Source organism: Scyliorhinus torazame, chromosome 31, assembly GCF_047496885.1.
Source record: "Scyliorhinus torazame isolate Kashiwa2021f chromosome 31, sScyTor2.1, whole genome shotgun sequence".
NCBI lineage: Eukaryota > Metazoa > Chordata > Chondrichthyes > Carcharhiniformes > Scyliorhinidae > Scyliorhinus > Scyliorhinus torazame.
In genome coordinates, this window is record NC_092737.1 from 18063725 (window position 1) to 18080903 (window position 17179).

The window sequence follows — 17179 nt, forward strand, 5'->3', positions numbered from 1 at the left end:
TCTCTCGCTCTCTATCTTGCTCTCTATCTCGCTCTCTATCTCGCTCTCTATCTCGCTCTCTATCTCGCTCTCTATCTCGCTCTCTCTCTCGCTCTTTATCTCGCTCTTTATCTCTCTCTCTCGCTCTCTATCTCGCTCTCTATCTCGCTCTCTATCTCGCTCTCTATCTCGCTCTCTATCTCGCTCTCTCTCTCGCTCTTTATCTCTCTCTCTCGCTCTCTATCTCGCTCTCTCTCTCGCTCTCTATCTCGCTCTCTCTCTCGCTCTCTATCTCGCTCTCTATCTCGCTCTCTATCTCGCTCTCTCTCTCGCTCTCTCTCTCGCTCTCTCTCTCGCTCTCTCTCTCGCTCTCTCTCTCGCTCTCTATCTCGCTCTCTATCTCGCTCTCTCTCTCGCTCTCTCTCTCGCTCTCTATCTCGCTCTCTATCTCGCTCTCTCTCTCGCTCTCTCTCTCGCTCTCTATCTCGCTCTCTATCTCGCTCTCTATCTCGCTCTCTATCTCGCTCTCTCTCTCGCTCTCTCTCTCGCTCTCTCTCTCGCTCTCTATCTCGCTCTCTCTCTCGCTCTCTCTCTCGCTCTCTCTCTCGCTCTCTATCTCGCTCTCTCTCTCGCTCTCTCTCTCGCTCTCTATCTCGCTCTCTCTCTCGCTCTCTATCTCGCTCTCTATCTCGCTCTCTATCTCGCTCTCTATCTCGCTCTCTATCTCACCGCCCGATTTTAACGCTCTGCCACTGGGTGACTGGGCCTCCAGCTGCCTGGGACACGAAGCTCTGGGATTGACCCTGTGAACCTCTGCACCCCGTGGTCCCATTTCCCCCTTCAGGACATCCCTTCAATTACAGCACCATGTCCCGCTTTCGGATGATATCTCCCGTTGGCTTGGTGCCGTACCCGCTGTTCAACAATCCAGTCTGCGGTGTTAAAGTGTTAAACACACTCCACAAGGTGACGTTGGTGAACTTTGCCCCCTGACTGTCATTCCCCTGAGGTAGGAGAAGATTTGCTGCTTCACAAGGGTTTGTTTGTCATAATGTTTGTTCAGCTGTCTTCACCCTGAGGGGCTGAGATAGTCCGAGGCACCACCTCTGCTGATCAGGAACTCATTCTCCGATCAACAAGTTATGAGTGGCGATTCATATTTGTTTGTGGGATGTAGGATTTGCTGGCCAGGCCCATCCCTAATTGCCCCTTGAGAAGACGGTGGGTGAGCAGCTGCCTTGAGCCGCTGCAGTCCTTGAGGTGTAGGTACACCCACTGTGCTGTTAGGGAGTCCCAGGATTTCGACCCAGCGACAGTGAAGGAACGGCCGATATATTTCCCAGTCGGGACGGTGAGTGACTCGGAGGGGAACCTCCAGGTGGTGGGGGTCCCAGGTATCTGCTGCCCTCGTCCTTCTAGATGGTAGAGGTGGTGGGTTTGGAAGGTGCTGCCTGAGGAGCCTTGGTGAGTTGCTGCAGTGCATCTTGTAGACGGTACACACGGCTGCCGCTGTGCGTCGGTGGGGGAGGGAGTGAATGTTTGTGGAAGGGGGAGCAATCAAGCGGGGCTGCTTTGTCCTGGATGGTGTCGAGCTTCTTGAGTGTTGTTGGAGCTGCGCTCATCCAGGCAAGTGGAGAGTATTCCCTCACACTCCTGACTTGTGCCTTGTAGATGGTGGACAGGCTTTGGGGGGGGGGGGGGGTCAGGAGGTGAGTTACTCTCCGCAGGATTCCCAGCCTCTGACCTGCTCTGGTAGCCACAGTATTAATGTGGCTGGGTCCAGTTCAGTTTCTGATCAATGGTAACCCCCAGGATGTTGATAGTGGGGGATTCAGCGATGGTAAGGCCAGTGAATGTCGAGGGGCGGTGGTTAATCACCCATTGATTCACTTACTGGCGGGGGTGCATTTTATAACGGCCTTGGCCTATTATTTTGCCTTGGACGCTGCCAACTCTTGGGCATGGGTCCCCTTCATGGTGGCAACCACCCTCCAGCACCTCCCGCATTCTTCCTGTGAGGGCCAAGACGGCGGGCTCATTGACCAAGGGGGGGGGGGCGTCGCAGCTGAAACGCATCCTGTCCTCCAAACACCGGCGTTGGCCAACGTGGGCAGCAGAGTGACAATAGGCCCTGAATATTTCCTTTCTAAATTCTCTCTCTCTCGTGTTTTGCTCCGTCATCCTTCCGCGGAACGTTGGCGAGGACCCCAGCGTTGGTTGCCCATCCCTAACTGCCCCCGAACCCAACGGGCTCCCCTCAGCCGTTACAGAGAGGGGCGGCCCAGAGTCGACCACGCGGCTGCGCAGGGGTCATGGAGTCGCGTGTAGGCCAGACCAGGGCAAGGGCGGCAGATTTCCTTCCCTAAAGGGGGACGTTAGTGAACATGGCGGGCGTTCACCACAATTAACCATACTTTCGTGGCCAGCATTACCGAGGTTAACTTTCACTCCAGATTTCATGAATTGAATTTAAATTGCCCCAGCTTCTGGGGTGGGATTCGAACCCGAGTCCCTACTCCCCAAACCCCCCCCCCTCCCCGAGCCTGGGGGGCTCTGGATTACTAGTCCATTGACAATACCCCGCTCTGCGCCACCATTGGAGGACACCGTGGCCATTTGCATCCCAAGAAAATGTCCTTCCAATGGGCCTGGGGTTCGCTTGACTCGAGTGGTCAAGGAGGAACCCGGGAAGGGGGGGGGGGGGGTGGAGTCGGAAGAATGGTTTATTCCCAAAAGTAAAGGGCGGGATTCTCCGCCCCCCACTCTCCAGCAATTTACGCAAACCTCCGGCCAAGAAAATCAGGGTGAATGAGAGCCCTGCGATATACCCCGTCACCCACCTCCTCACAACACACTGAAGGGACGCTGTGTGACTGAGCTGGTGATGTCATTGGGAGCCCCGCAGGGCGGAATGGGCCGGAAATGTGTAAATGGGACACACCTGGTGCCGTCGGTGGAACAGCTGACCCCACAGGATAAGGCGAATTGTCCATTTTACTGCCCCCTCCAATTAGTGACCACAAATAACTGACCATTCAAACAACCGATCGCAGAGCGCTGATCAGTAAATTGCCCGCTGGACAATTTATTGACGAGAGAACACTCGGCGGCAATGCTCGTCATCAATTTCTATTGGCACATTACTGGCCTCTTGAGGAACTGACCTGGAGGGGTCATCACACCAGTGGTTGGTTCTGGAGTTTCCATATGAGTGGTTGGTTCTGGAGTTGACTCAGGAGTGGTTGGTTCTGGAGTTGACCCAGGGGTGGTTGGTTCTGGAGTTGCCAGAGGAGTGGTTGGTTCTGGAGTTGACTCAGGGGTGGTTGGTTCTGGAGTTGACTCAGGAGTGGTTGGTTCTGGAGTTGACACAGGACTGGTTGGTCCTGGAGTTGCCACAGGAGAGGTTGATTCTGGAGTTGACCCAATGGTGGTTGGTTCTGGAGTATACACAGGAGTGGTTGGTTCTGGAGTTGTTGCTCCCGGAGTGGTTGGTACTGGAGTAGACCCAGGACTGGTTGGTTCTGGAGTTGACCCTGGTGTGGTTGGTTCTAGAGTTGACCCAGGAGAGTTTGGTTCTGGAGTTGACCCAGGAATGCTTGGTTTTGGAGTTGAACCGGTAGTGGTTGGTTCAGGAGTTGCTGTCCCAGGGGTGGTTGGTTCTGGAGTTGACCCAGGAATAGTTGGTTCTGGAGTTGACCCTGGTGTGGTTGGTTCTAGAGTTGACCCAGGAGTGGTTGGTTCTGGAATTGTTGTCCCAGGGGTGGTTGGTTCTGGAGTTGACCCAGGAATGATTGGTTCTGGAGTTGACCCTGGTGTGGTTGGTTCTAGAGTTGACCCATGAGTCGTTGGTTCTGGAGTTGACCCAGGAGTGGTTGGTTCTGGAGTTGACCCTGGTGTGGTTGGTTCTAGAGTTGACCCAGGAATTGTTGGTTTTGGGGTTGACCCAGGAGTAGTTGGTTCAGGAGTTGTTGTCCCAGGGGTGGTTGGTTCTGGAGTTGACCCAGGAATGGTTGGTTCTGGAGTTGACCCTGGTGTGGTTGGTTCTAGAGTTGACCCAGGAGTCGTTGATTCTGGAGTTGACCCAGGAGTGGTTGGTTCTAGAGTTGACCTTGGTGTGGTTGGTTTTAGAGTTGACCCAGGAGTGGTTGGTTCCGGAGTTGACCCAGGAATGGTTGAATTTGGGGTTGACCCAGGAGTGGTTGGTTCTTGAGTTGTTGCTCCCGGAGTGGTTGGTTCTGGAGTTGATCTAAGGGTGGTTGGTTCTGGAGTTGACCCAGGAGTGGTTGGCTCTGGAGTTGTTGCTCCCGGAGTGGTTGGTTCTGGAGTTGATCGAAGGGTGGTTGGTTCTGGAGTATACACAGGAGTGGTTGGTTCTGGTGTTGACCCTGGTGTGGTTGGTTCTAGAGTTGACCCATGAGTCGTTGGTTCTGGAGTTGACCCAGGAGTGGTTGGTTCTGGAGTTGACCCTGGTGTGGTTGGTTCTAGAGTTGACCCAGGAATTGTTGGTTTTGGGGTTGACCCAGGAGTAGTTGGTTCAGGAGTTGTTGTCCCAGGGGTGGTTGGTTCTGGAGTTGACCCAGGAATGGTTGGTTCTGGAGTTGACCCTGGTGTGGTTGGTTCTAGAGTTGACCCAGGAGTCGTTGATTCTGGAGTTGACCCAGGAGTGGTTGGTTCTAGAGTTGACCTTGGTGTGGTTGGTTCTAGAGTTGACCCAGGAGTGGTTGGTTCCGGAGTTGACCCAGGAATGTTTGAATTTGGGGTTGACCCAGGAGTGGTTGGTTCTTGAGTTGTTGCTCCCGGAGTGGTTGGTTCTGGAGTTGATCTAAGGGTGGTTGGTTCTGGAGTATACACAGGAGTGGTTGGTTCTGGTGTTGACCCTGGTGTGGTTGGTTCTAGAGTTGACTCAGGAATTGTTGGTTTTGGGGTTGACCCAGGAGTAGTTGGTTCAGGAGTTGTTGTCCCAGGGGTGGTTGTTTCTGGAGTTGACCCAGGAATGGTTGGTTCTGGAGTTGACCCTGGTGTGGTTGGTTCTAGAGTTGACCCAGGAGTCATTGATTCTGGAGTTGACCCAGGAGTGGTTGGTTCTAGAGTTGACCTTGGGGTGGTTGGTTCTAGAGTTGACCCAGGCGTGGTTGGTTCCGGAGTTGACCCAGGAATGGTTGAATTTGGGGTTGACCCAGGAGTGGTTGGTTCTCGAGTTGTTGCTCCCGGAGTGGTTGGTTCTGGAGTTGAACTAAGGGTGGTTGGTTCTGGAGTTGACCCTGGAGTGGTTGGCTCTGGAGTTGTTGCTCCCGGAGTGGTTGGTTCTGGAGTTGATCGAAGGGTGGTTGGTTCTGGAGTATACACAGGAGTGGTTGGTTCTGGTGTTGACCCTGGTGTGGTTGGTTCTAGAGTTGACCCATGAGTTGTTGGTTCTGGAGTTGACCCAGGAGTAGTTGGTTCAGGAGTTGTTGTCCCAGTGGTGATTGGTTCTGGAGTTGACCCAGGAATGGTTGGTTCTGGAGTTGACCCTGGTGTGGTTGGTTCTAGAGTTGACCCAGGAGTCGTTGATTCTGGAGTTGACCCAGGAGTGGTTGGTTCTAGAGTTGACCTTGGTGTGGTTGGTTCTCGAGTTGACCCAGGAGTGGTTGGTTCCGGAGTTGACCCAGGAATGGTTGAATTTGGGGTTGACCCAGGAGTGGTTGGTTCTTGAGATGTTGCTCCCGGAGTGGTTGGTTCTGGAGTTGATCTAAGGGTGGTTGGTTCTGAAGTTGACCCAGGAGTGGTTGGCTCTGGAGTTGTTGCTCCCGGAGTGGTTGGTTCTGGAGTTGATCGAAGGGTGGTTGGTTCTGGAGTATACACAGGAGTGGTTGGTTCTGGTGTTGACCTTGGTGTGGTTGGTTCTAGAGTTGACCCAGGAATTGTTGGTTTTGGGGTTGACCCAGGAGTAGTTGGTTCAGGAGTTGTTGTCCCAGGGGTGGTTGGTTCTGGAGTTGACCCAGAAATGGTTGGTTCTGGAGTTGACCCTGATGTGGTTGGTTCTGGAGTTGACCCAGGAGTGGTTGGTTCTGTAGTTGACCCAGGAGTGGTTGGTTCTAGAGTTGACCTTGGTGTGGTTGGTTCTAGAGTTGACCCAGGAGTGGTTGGTTCCGGAGTTGACCCAGGAATGGTTGAATTTGGGGTTGACCCAGGAGTGGTTGGTTCTTGAGTTGTTGCTCCCGGAGTGGTTGGTTCTGGAGTTGATCTAAGGGTGGTTGGTTCTGGAGTTGACCCAGGAGTGGTTGGCTCTGGAGTTGTTGCTCCCGGAGTGGTTGTTTCTGGAGTTGATCGAAGGGTGGTTGGTTCTGGAGTATACACAGGAGTGGTTGGTTCTGGTGTTGACCCTGGTGTGGTTGGTTCTAGAGTTGACCCATGAGTCGTTGGTTCTGGAGTTGACCCAGGAGTGGTTGGTTCTGGAGTTGACCCTGGTGTGGTTGGTTCTAGAGTTGACCCAGGAATTGTTGGTTTTGGGGTTGACCCAGGAGTAGTTGGTTCAGGAGTTGTTGTCCCAGGGGTGGTTGGTTCTGGAGTTGACCCAGGAATGGTTGGTTCTGGAGTTGACCCTGGTGTGGTTGGTTCTAGAATTGACCCAGGAGTCGTTGATTCTGGAGTTGACCCAGGAGTGGTTGGTTCTAGAGTTGACCTTGGTGTGGTTGGTTCTAGAGTTGACCCAGGAGTGGTTGGTTCCGGAGTTGTTGCTCCCGGAGTGGTTGGTTCTGGAGTTGATAGAAGGGTGGTTGGTTTTGGAGTATACAGAGGAGTGGTTGGTTCTGGAGTTGGCGCAGGAGTGGTTGGTTCTGGAGTTGGCGCAGGAGTGGTTGGTTCTGGAGTAGACCCAGGAGTTGTTGGTTCTAGAGTCGATCCAAGAGTGGTTGGTTCTGGAGTTGACCCAGGAGTGGTTGGTTCTGGAGTTGGCCCAGCAGTGGTCGGTTCTAGAGTTGACCCAGAAGTGGTTGGTTCTGGAGTTGACCCTGGAGTGGTTGGTTCTGGAGTTGGCGCAGAAGTGGCCGGTTCTGAAGTTGACCCAGGAGTGGTCGGTTCTGGAGTTGACCCGGGTGTGGTCGGTTCTAGAGTTGACTCGGAAGTGGTTGGTTCTGGAGTTGACGCAGGAGTGGTCCGTTCTGGTGTTGACCCGGGAGTGGTCGGTTCTGGAGTTGACTTGGGAGTGGTTGGTTCTGGAGTTGACCCAGGATTGCTTGGTCCTGTAGTTTCTACCTGAGTGGTTGGTTGGGAGGTTGCGATGGACCCAGGAGTACTGGATGACGCTGTACTTGTTGTAATAGCTTCTGCTAATTTATTAGAGAGAAGAGAATGAGTTTTAGAAATTGCAAACTGACTTTACCGGCTGCTATGTTCCTTGGGGAATGTGAGAGGCAGTAATTCATCATGGTTACTATCCCATAATGATTAGAATTCATCTTCCGTTATAGTTTTAATCGGCCATTTCTCAGTGAAGGCAGAGAACTACCTGTGCCAGAAACACGCAGCCATGGTTACGGGGCACGGTGAGGGTGGGATTTACCGGCTGTCCACGCTGGGCCGGGTTGACCGAGGAATGGTTGGTTAATTTGTGGCGGGTTTATCAGGGAGTTTCCCGCAGGCTCTATCCAATGACGCCTCGTCGGGCCCTGGGGAGTTACTCTCTGCGGTTTAACCAACTTTTACTCAGCACTGGGGGGCGGAATTCAGAGATCGGGCCTCCATTTTGAAAGGTGCCCCGATCTCTGAGTCAGCTTGTGGGTCGCCCACACTCTCCCAGCCAATGGGCAATCTCCCCCCCCGCCACACACACACATGGGCATTACCCAACCCCTCCCCCCCCCCTCTCCCCCCCCCCCCCCCCCCCGCAAAGTGAGGACACTTGGCGTCCCGCCTCTTCAGGCCCTCCCCCTCCACCCCCACCCGTCCCAACCTCCCGGAGGCCCTTGCTTTCGCGCCCTGCACATTCCCCCACCCTTCAAACCCCCGTTCCACCCTCCTTTCATGGGCATGGGCCTCGCCCCCTCAGGCCCTGACCCTTGGCAGTGCCACCCAGGCACCTTGGGAGGGCCAGGGTAGCAGGGCCAAGATGCCAGGGTCAGGGCCAGGGAGCCAGGCTGCACTTGCCCTGACCACCCAGGGGTGCCCCATGGCCCGGGAGCCCTCCCCCCCCCCCCCCCGGGTGCCGTTCCGCACGGTCCACTTTGGCTGCAGCCTCGTTGGGAAGGCCAGTGGATCCCGGGAGGTGGTTAGATCCCGGGTAAGTGCGCCTCAGTAGGTATAAACCCTACTTAGGCGTGCACTGTTTGGTCACTCCCCTTACGGGCGCGAGTCCGATTCCGACGCCTCGCAGGGAAGCCTGCGACAGGCCTCTCCCAGGATCTATCAGCCACGTTGTGCTCCAGCGAGAGTGCTACCCAGCCAGCGATCGCGCCCTTAGAAACCTTTTCAGCAGCGGGGAGCTGAACACGCCGGCGGGACTGGCTCCTCAGAGATCGGGCCGCCATTTTGAAAGGGTGTCCCTATCTTGAAGAGAGCCTGAGGGTCCGCCACACCCACGGGCAATGTCACCCCTTGTACCATGGGCATTACCCCCCCCTTCACCCCCCCCCCCCCGCGTGAGGAGCTATGGGGGTGATGAGGGCTCCCCCCCCCCTCCCCCACCTTTTCGGGCCTACCCAACCCCCTTTCGGGACCGCATTATTGGATCTCCAGCCTTCACCCCCCCCCCCCCAACCCTCCTAGCCACCCTTCACCCCCCTTTATGGGCATGCTCCCCCCCCCTCAAGCCCCCCACACACACTAACACCACCCACACACATCCAATTTGCCCCCCCCGTTGGATGGATCCCGTTCGATTGGTTCGACCCGAAATGGTCCAACGGTAAAACACGGTCAAATGGAATTGAAACCCAATATCGCCCACAATTGGATTGCATATGGAGGCAGGCTCGAGGGGCCGAATGGCCTACTCCTGTTCCAATTTCCTGTGGTCTTATCTCCCTGATTGGCGCCCGAGGTTAAAAAGAACATTCCTGGATGGCGTTACCGATGATTGAGGTGAGGCACCTGAAGATTTCCTTACCAGCGCAGGACACGATGCAGACTTTGTCCACGGCAAGTTCCGAGGCCGGGTTGTCTCCAGAAACGCCCTCGATAATAAACTGGAGGAGACACACCAGAATCGTAACACACGCTCTCCGACTCACCCGCCCCGGCCTCGAATCCCGCTGACCCGTGACCCTCGAATGCCGCTGACCCGCCAACCTTCGCTTCAGGCCCGAGGATTGTACCCAGGGTCAGAATTCCGCGATGGCCTCCTTCCCCCGATTCCCAGGGGAGAGGGAAATTTAAGGCAAATAAATATTACTCGCTCGGCACCATTGGGCGCCAGCGGGATGCGCGGAGTCAGGAAAGGCCCAGAATACGGCCCCACGAGCAGAGGCCGAGATTTAGCGGACGGGGGATAATTATTGGCTCAGGATTCCAGTCTTCCTCCAATGGGGCCCAGGGGATGGTTTACATCCATCCGCGGTTGAACATCTCGCCAGGGCGTGGCGGGGGGCATTGGTGGGACCCACATCTCGAGCCCTCAGCGCAGTTTGGGTCTCCTTATTTCAGGAAGGATGCGAAATGTGTTGGAGGCGGCTCAGAGGAGATTGAAACCCGGAACGGAGCGGGTTGGCTGATGAGGAAGGGTTTGACGGACCGGGGGACGGGGGTGAGTTGAGGTTTATCAGATCCTTAACGGTCTGTGATGAACGGTTACTGTATTACTGCACCCTTGTCATCATGTAAGGTGATGTCCCCTTTAAGACCGGACTTGGAACCCTGGGGGACTCCGCCTCCGGCTCCGCCCACCTGGGAGCCGTATATAAGGGGCTGCATTGTGGGCGGCACCCAGTTAGCACCCGTCTCAGCACCAGGCTAGTTCTTAGCTTATTCAAGCCTTCTTTACCGTTTTACTCTCTAAGCATCGTTATTGAGGGTACAACACGGTCTCGACAAGATGGACGTGGAAAGGATTTTTCCCCTTGCGGGTGGGCCCAGAACCCGGGGGTGGGGGCTTTAATATTAGGGGGTCGCCCTTTTACCACAGCGATGAGGAGAATTTTCTTTCTATCGGAGGGGTGCGCGACTTTGGAAGCCTCTGCCTCAGGGGGCGATGGAGGCCGGGGTCACCGAATAGTTTTTACGATGGAGGTGGACAGATTCTGGTTGGGCGAGGGAATTAAAGGTTGCCGGGGACGAGACGGGGGGATCTCGGAGCGGGCTCGAGGGTTCGAGTGGCCGTCCCGGCTCCTTGTTTTTATGCCGGTCAGTGGGTGAGTCTCGGCAGGCAGCCGGGTTCCGCCTCTCAGCTTCTCGAGGGGAGGGGGGGGGGGGGGGAATCTAGACGCTCGTGGGGAGCTCGCCCCGGAATCGCTCAGCGCCCTCCTTCACTGCCCGTCCCTTTACCTGAACGGGCGTCGCCCCGCAGTGCACAGCCTGCACCTTGCTCCATTCCTGCTCCGGGGTTCCAGAAATTTTGAGGGATTGCCTTTCCAAAGATCCTAGTGTGGCAAAACAGAACGGTTGACAAAGTGTCAGGGTGAGGGGAATGTAGGAGGAATATCAGAAAATGATTTGCAAACGGGCTTGTCTTATTGCAACCAAAGAGTTGTATGTGTATATGTGTGTGTGTGTGTACATGTGTGTGTGTGTACATGTGTGTGTGTGTACATGTGTGTGTGTGTACATGTGTGTGTGTACATGTGTGTGTGTACATGTGTGTGTGTGTACATGTGTGTGTGTGTACATGTGTGTGTGTGTACATGTGTGTGTGTGTACATGTGTGTGTGTACATGTGTGTGTGTGTGTGTACATGTGTGTGTGTGTATACATGTGTGTGTGTGTATACATGTGTGTGTAGGCATGTGTACATCCATCAGCATGTGCACATAAATATGTGTGTGCATAAGTATATTTATGTGCATGTGTTTGTGAGTGAGCCTATGTGTAGATGACAGCGTGCGTGGGTTCTTGTGAGTGTGCATTTTCATGCGTGTATATTTACATGTGACTGTCTGCACACGTCTGTGTACATGAGTGTGAGTATGAGCATGCGTGTGCACATTAGAGTGTGTATGCACCTGTGTGTGTATACATTAGTGTGTATGTGAGCGTGTGACTGCGTGTACACATTAGAGTGCGTGAGTGTACACATTAGAGTGCGTGTGTGTACACATTAGAGTGTGTGTGTGTACACATTAGAGTGCGTGTGTGTACACATTAGAGTGCGTATGTGTACACATTAGAGTGCGTGTGTGTACACAGAGTGCGTGTGTGTCTGCACATGTGAGTATGTATATTATTATTAAATTAATAGCAATGGAGAGAAGGTTCGCACTTGCCTTGTCGCTCTGTGTAGACATTTATTGTCATTGAGCTCGGCGTCCCGGAGAAGGAATATTGGAAGGTGAGGGAAAGACACTGGGAGGAGAGGACTTGCGGACTCTTCAAGTGGAACCTGTGACCTGGTTGGTTGTACGTTGAATCAATCAGCATGTAGTTGCCAACTGCAAGAGGAGAGAGAAGACATCAAGACAGCGGCTGGGAAAGCGGCTCACGCCCCTGCCCCATTGCGGGACGGAGGAATACGGGGGGGGGGGGGCGATTCGCCGAGTTATACTTGGAACCCGAATATACCGCCCGAGAATGAATAACAAGGAAGTGTTTCCTCACAGCCAGGCTTCGAGAAGTCGACGGCGTGGCCTATTCCCCGGATCCAGCCCTCGTCAGCTCCATCGCCCGCCAATATCTCGGCCTTCCACCCGCACATGTCCTCATCAAAGTCGCAGCCGCTGAGACAAGCTGTGTGGAACAGTGCGAGAAACACGGTGAGGCGGGGGAACGCCCTTGTTCTGACATTTTGCGCGCGGCTCGCAGGGATCTGAACGATGCAGCGATCCCCTCGACTTAAACGCGGCCGGCTACACTCAAGCGCCCCCCCCCCGCCGCGTGATTCAAAGAAAGGTCTTCAAACGCCTCGCGGGGAACGTTTTTGAAGCACGTGCCCCCCCGGCGAGGCCGTGGAGGGATTTGAGAAAGGGGAAGATGGAGGGCGGGGGAATCCTGCGGCCTACCTCGCCGGTCGCGTGTTTCCCGACGAAGCCCTCGTCGACGGGATTTCCGGAAGATTCCGGCGGGTGCAGCCAGTGTTGACCGGGAGACGGGAATGGGAGGGGGGGGGGGGAGGGGTGAGGGGGCTGGGTCAAGGTGGCCTGCAGATGCTGAAAACCCATGCGGCGAGCAGGCCCATGTGGAGCAAACTGGGGGAACGCGGGAACAGGAGAAGTCTCTTCGGCCCCTCCAACAGATCACCGGCGGTGGTCCCAACTCCACTTTCAAATCTGTTCCCCCCCTCCCCGCCCTGCGCCCCGCGCCACCCCACCCCATAACTCTCGACACCCTTGGCGATCAAAAAATCAACACCAGCCTTGAGTAAGGTCAAAGGGGGGACGAGAACTCTCAGCACGGACAACCCCGTGAGGGGGAAAAACACTTCCCCCTTCATCTCTGTCTTACACGTTTCAACAAGAGCCCCCCCCTCGTTCTCCTGATCTCCAATGGGTGCAGCCCCGGCCTATCCTCGTTCCGGGGAGGCGTCGCGTGAACCTTCCCGTAACGGCATCCGACGCGTTACAGATCCGTGGGCGTTGACAGGAGAACATACGGTCCATCAGTTCTGACCGCACTAATCCCGTTTTCCAGCGCTTGGCCCTTGGAGGTTGCGAAGGGAATATCTAAACACTTCTTAAATGTTACGAGAGTTAGGGTTAGGGTTAGGGTTAGGGTTATTCTTTTTTAAAATAAATTTAGAGTACCCAATTCATTTGTTTCCAATTAAGGGGCAATTTAACGCGGCCAATCCACCTACCCTGCACATCTTTGGGTTGTGGGGGCGAAACCCACGCAGACACGGGGAGAATGTGCAAACCCCACACGGACAGTGACCCAGAGCCGGGATCGAACCTGGGACCTCGGCGCCGTGAGGCAGCAGGGCTAACCCACTGCGTCCACCGTGCTGCCCGAACAACCCCCCCTTTTCAGGCAGCGAGTTCCGGACTCCCACAATCCTCTGGGTGAAATGGTTTCTCCTCAACTCCCCTCTTAGCCTTCTGCCTCTCACCTTCAATCTCTGCCCCCTGGTTATTGACCTCTCTACTCATGGAGAAAGTGCCTTCCCGTCCCCCATATCTGTGTGCCTCGTAATCTTATCCACCTCAATCCCCCCTCTCAATCTTCGCTGCTCCAAGGAAACCCCCCCCGGCCTATCCAATTTCTCCTCATAGCCCAGACCCTCCAGCCCAGGCAGCATCCTGGTGAATCTCCTCCGCACCCTCGCCAGCGCGATCACATCCACACTATAGCGTGGTGACCAGAACTGCCCGCGGTACTCCAGCCGTGGCCGAACCAACGTTCGGCCTCCTTGCTCTTGCGCTCTGTGTTAATTACGAATAGTGGGGGCGCCATTCGCTGGTGGATTGAATCTCTCTTCCCGCCACTTGCCCGTTGAAGTCACCCCAACACCGCCGGGAAACCGGTGGGCCGGGTTGCGTTGCGGCGGCAACAGGGGGCGGGGTTCTCCCCTAGCCGGCGGGGCGGGGGTGTCCCGGCGCCGAGGAGTGGCGTGAAGCACGCCGGCGTCAGGCCGCCCCAAAGGTGCTGAATCCTCCGGGCCTTCAGGGGCTAGGCCCGCCCCGGAGTGGTTTGTGCTGCGCTGGCCAGCGGGGAAGGGCCTCCGCCAGCCAGCGCGAGTTTGCGCCTGCGCGGGAGCGCCAGCATGTGCTGGCGCCATCCCCGCACATGCGCAGAGAGCTCCGTATGCACGGCATAGTATGCGCGGATCGGTGGGCCCCGATCGCGGGCCAGGCCACCGTGGGGGCACCTCCTGGCGGGGGTCGGAGAATCCCGCCTCAAGGAATCCCAAGGGCCGGAGAATTTCGCCCAATTATACACCAGCTATTATATTTATCTCCCCTTTCAAATAGGGAGACCAAAACTGTGCCCAGTACTCCAGCTGTGACCTCACCAGTAAACACCCCTATTTTTATATTCTATTCCCCTTGCAATAAATGCCAACATTCGATTTGACTCCCTAACCACTTGCAGTACTCACTGTGGTGATGTGCATCAATGTAAATACATGTAGGCTAGCTAGACACTAGAGGGAGCACCAGAAACATCACACACACACGCTCAACCAATAGATCAGGTAGATAGGACACGACCAATGGACATTCACGATACATGCGGAGGTGACACGACCACAGGGGGGCATTACACCAACCCATATATAAAGGACACCACACACATGATCTGCCTCTTTCCAGTGGAGACAGTCAGTGAGGAGAGGCACAGGGTTGATTCAATATTACACCCACCACGTGGATTGCAGCAACTGGTTAGTCAGCATGGGTAGCTATAGTAGGATTAGCAGTAGTGTCAAACCCGAGTAATAGAAGTGTAAATAGTTTAATAAACATGTTGAAGTTATGTCCACGTCTGAACCTTCCTTTGCCAAGTGCACCACAAGGAAGCTGCTTATGTTACACCGAGAACGTAACAAATCACTCATGCTAAAGGCCCCATTAAAGGGATTAATAGCAGAACGACAGCTAACTTGTCAGGGCTCCTTGAATGAGCCCTTCAAACAGGCCCGGTTGCAGCCAATACTCTTGGCGTCAGACTATAGCTGGACTGGTACCACCCTCGCATTACCTGGCAATTGGCCATTCGCACCAAGGGTGCCCTCGCCAATATGGCGGCCATTTGATAAAGGGCAGTTAAGCGTCAACCACATGGTTGTGTGTGGGGGAAGGGGGTGGTCTGGAGTCACATGTAGGCCAGACGTGGGGTAAGGGCGAAAGATTTCGGGAGCCCACTCTGATTGGCTCGATTCGCCAACCAATCAGCAGCCTCTCCTCCCGGCGGTGTGGATTGTTGCGAACATCAGGCACAAAATTCTCCACAATCGGCGCGATGTCCGCCGACCGGCGCCAAAAACGGCGCGAATCAGTCGGGCATCGCGCCGCCCCAAAGGTGCGGAATCCTCCGCATCTTGAGTGGCCGAGCCCTAACCTTGAGGGGCTAGGCCCGCGCCGGACTGATTTCCGCCCCGCCAGCTGGCGGGAAAGGCCTTTGGTGCCCTGCCAGCTGGCGCGGAAATGACTTTGCGCATGCGCAGTGGAGGGAAAGAGTGCCCCCACGGCACAGGCCCCGCCCGCGGATCGGTGGGCCCCGATCGCGGGCCAGGCCACCGCGGGGGCACCCCCCCGGGGCCAGATCGCCCCGCGCCCCCCCCCCAGGACCCCGGAGCCCGCCCGCGCCGCCTTGTCCCGCCGGTAAGGTAGGTGGTTTAATCCACGCCGGCGGGACAGGCATTTTAGCAGCGGGACTTCGGCCCATCCGGGCCGGAGAATCGCTGGTGGGGGGGGGGGCCCGCCAATCTCCGGAGAATTCGGCAACCGGCGGGGGCGGGATTCGCGCCAGCTACCAGCGATTCTCCGACCCGGCGGGGGGTCGGAGAATCTCGCCCCTGAAATTTGGAATTCCTGCATTTCTCCTGATGGTTGCAAGGTGAAAAAGCAGACGGCCCCGTCGCCACTCTCAGGCAGCGTCAGCTTTTGGACTCCGAGGAAATAGGCGGAGACATCTATCCAATCGAACTCGCTCACAATTTCGGAGACTTTTACGAACTCACCTCTCCACTCTCAATTCTAGTATCACCCGTGAATTGCCTGTTGTTAAATATCCAGTGACAAAAACACAAGGAGTAGGAGAAAGAATAGGCCATCCTCCCAGCCCCCACCCTGTCTAGCCCCGCTCTGCACCCCCACCCTCAGGATTCGTCCAATGGATCTAGGCCCCAACCTTACTCATTGGATAACAGCGGGTTGTCACGGCTGCCTCACGCCGCCAGGGACCCGGGTTCAATTCTGGCCTTGGGTGACTGTGTGGAGTCTGCACGTTCTCCCCCGTGTGTGCGTGGGTTTCCTCCGGGTGCTCCGGTTTCCTCCCACAGCCCAAAGACGCGCAGGTTAGGGTGGATTGGCCGCGATAAATTGCCCCTTGGTGGCCAAAGATGTGCAGGTTAGGCAGGGTTGTGGAGATAGGGCGGGGGTGTGGTCCTAGGTTGGGTGCTCTGTCCGACGGCCAGTGCCGATTCGATGGGCCGAATGGCCTCCTCCAGCACTGGAGGGATCCTGCGATTCCCTTTCGCCCCAGCAGAGTGAGCTCCCGCGAAACTGATTCCATCGCAATTATATCCTTGCTTAGGCCAGAAGTCCAAAACCGTACGCAGCCCCCTTCCCACGAAGCAGCCCGTACCGTCGGGCGAACTCACAGAAACAGCGTCCGGTTACCACGGCGACGTTGTCCACGGCAATGTCCCCCTCTTCAGACGAACCTCGGACTGCTTTGAAGATGATCTGGTCAGAAAAAAAAGGCCACCAGGGTCAATACTGGAAAAAAACTTCAAAATTCCCCTCCTGGTTTTCAAATAGCTCCCAGGGCCTCGTCCCTCCCTATCTCGGTAACCCCCCCTCCCGTCTCCACAGCCCTCCGAGATCGCGGCGCTACTCTGATTCTGATTGTTCCGCCATTGGCAGTCGTCTTTCCAGTTGCCTGAAAGGCCCTAAGCTCTGGGATTCTCTCCCTACATCTCTCCACTTCCCTCTTTAAGATAGTACCGCCCCTTTGACGAAGCTTTCTATCGGTTTCCGATGTCTCTTTCCTTGGCTCTGCGTCAGCCATATTTGTCCCTTGCGAGGCCCCTTCGGGGTGATTTTAGTCACGAGAAAGAGGCCCTCCCCTAAGCCTGAATAGAGTCTGCAGCGCCCCCGTGCCAACGAGGAGCAGCCCGTTCCCCCAGATTGCCCCTCCAATCGCACGTCCCCTAAGCGACCAGGCACAGGCCCGGGCGCAGGCCAACCAACGTAAAGGGCCTGGCGCCACTGGTAACGGCCTGGAATCCAGCGTCAGGCCTCACCAGGTCTAGGCAAAAGCTGGGGGAGCTGCTGGGTTGCCCCTGGAGACGGACCGGACCGCGAGAGGGTCCTGACTGGAGGCTATCTCCTGAGGGCAACGTGCGTGTGATGAACGGTTACTGCCTTGTCATCATGTAAGTGATGTCCCCTTTAAGACCAGGCTTGGAACCGTT

General features: G+C 55.8%; 2 protein-coding genes across 2 annotated transcripts in view; one reads left to right on the forward strand and one right to left on the reverse strand.

The window, feature by feature from the left end:
- Nucleotides 1-3297, reverse strand: part of LOC140404730 (zonadhesin-like) — a 120685-nt gene extending 117388 nt beyond the window's left edge. Inside the window, exon 1 of the mRNA XM_072493414.1 lies at nt 3144-3297. The gene's annotated coding sequence lies outside the window, so the exon portion shown is untranslated. The remainder of the gene's footprint in view (nt 1-3143) is intronic.
- An 11297-nt stretch (nt 3298-14594) lies between these two features.
- Nucleotides 14595-17179, forward strand: part of LOC140404585 (uncharacterized) — a 15405-nt gene continuing 12820 nt past the window's right edge. Inside the window, exon 1 of the mRNA XM_072493188.1 lies at nt 14595-14721. Within this exon, the coding sequence (XP_072349289.1) occupies nt 14595-14721 (127 nt within the window). The remainder of the gene's footprint in view (nt 14722-17179) is intronic.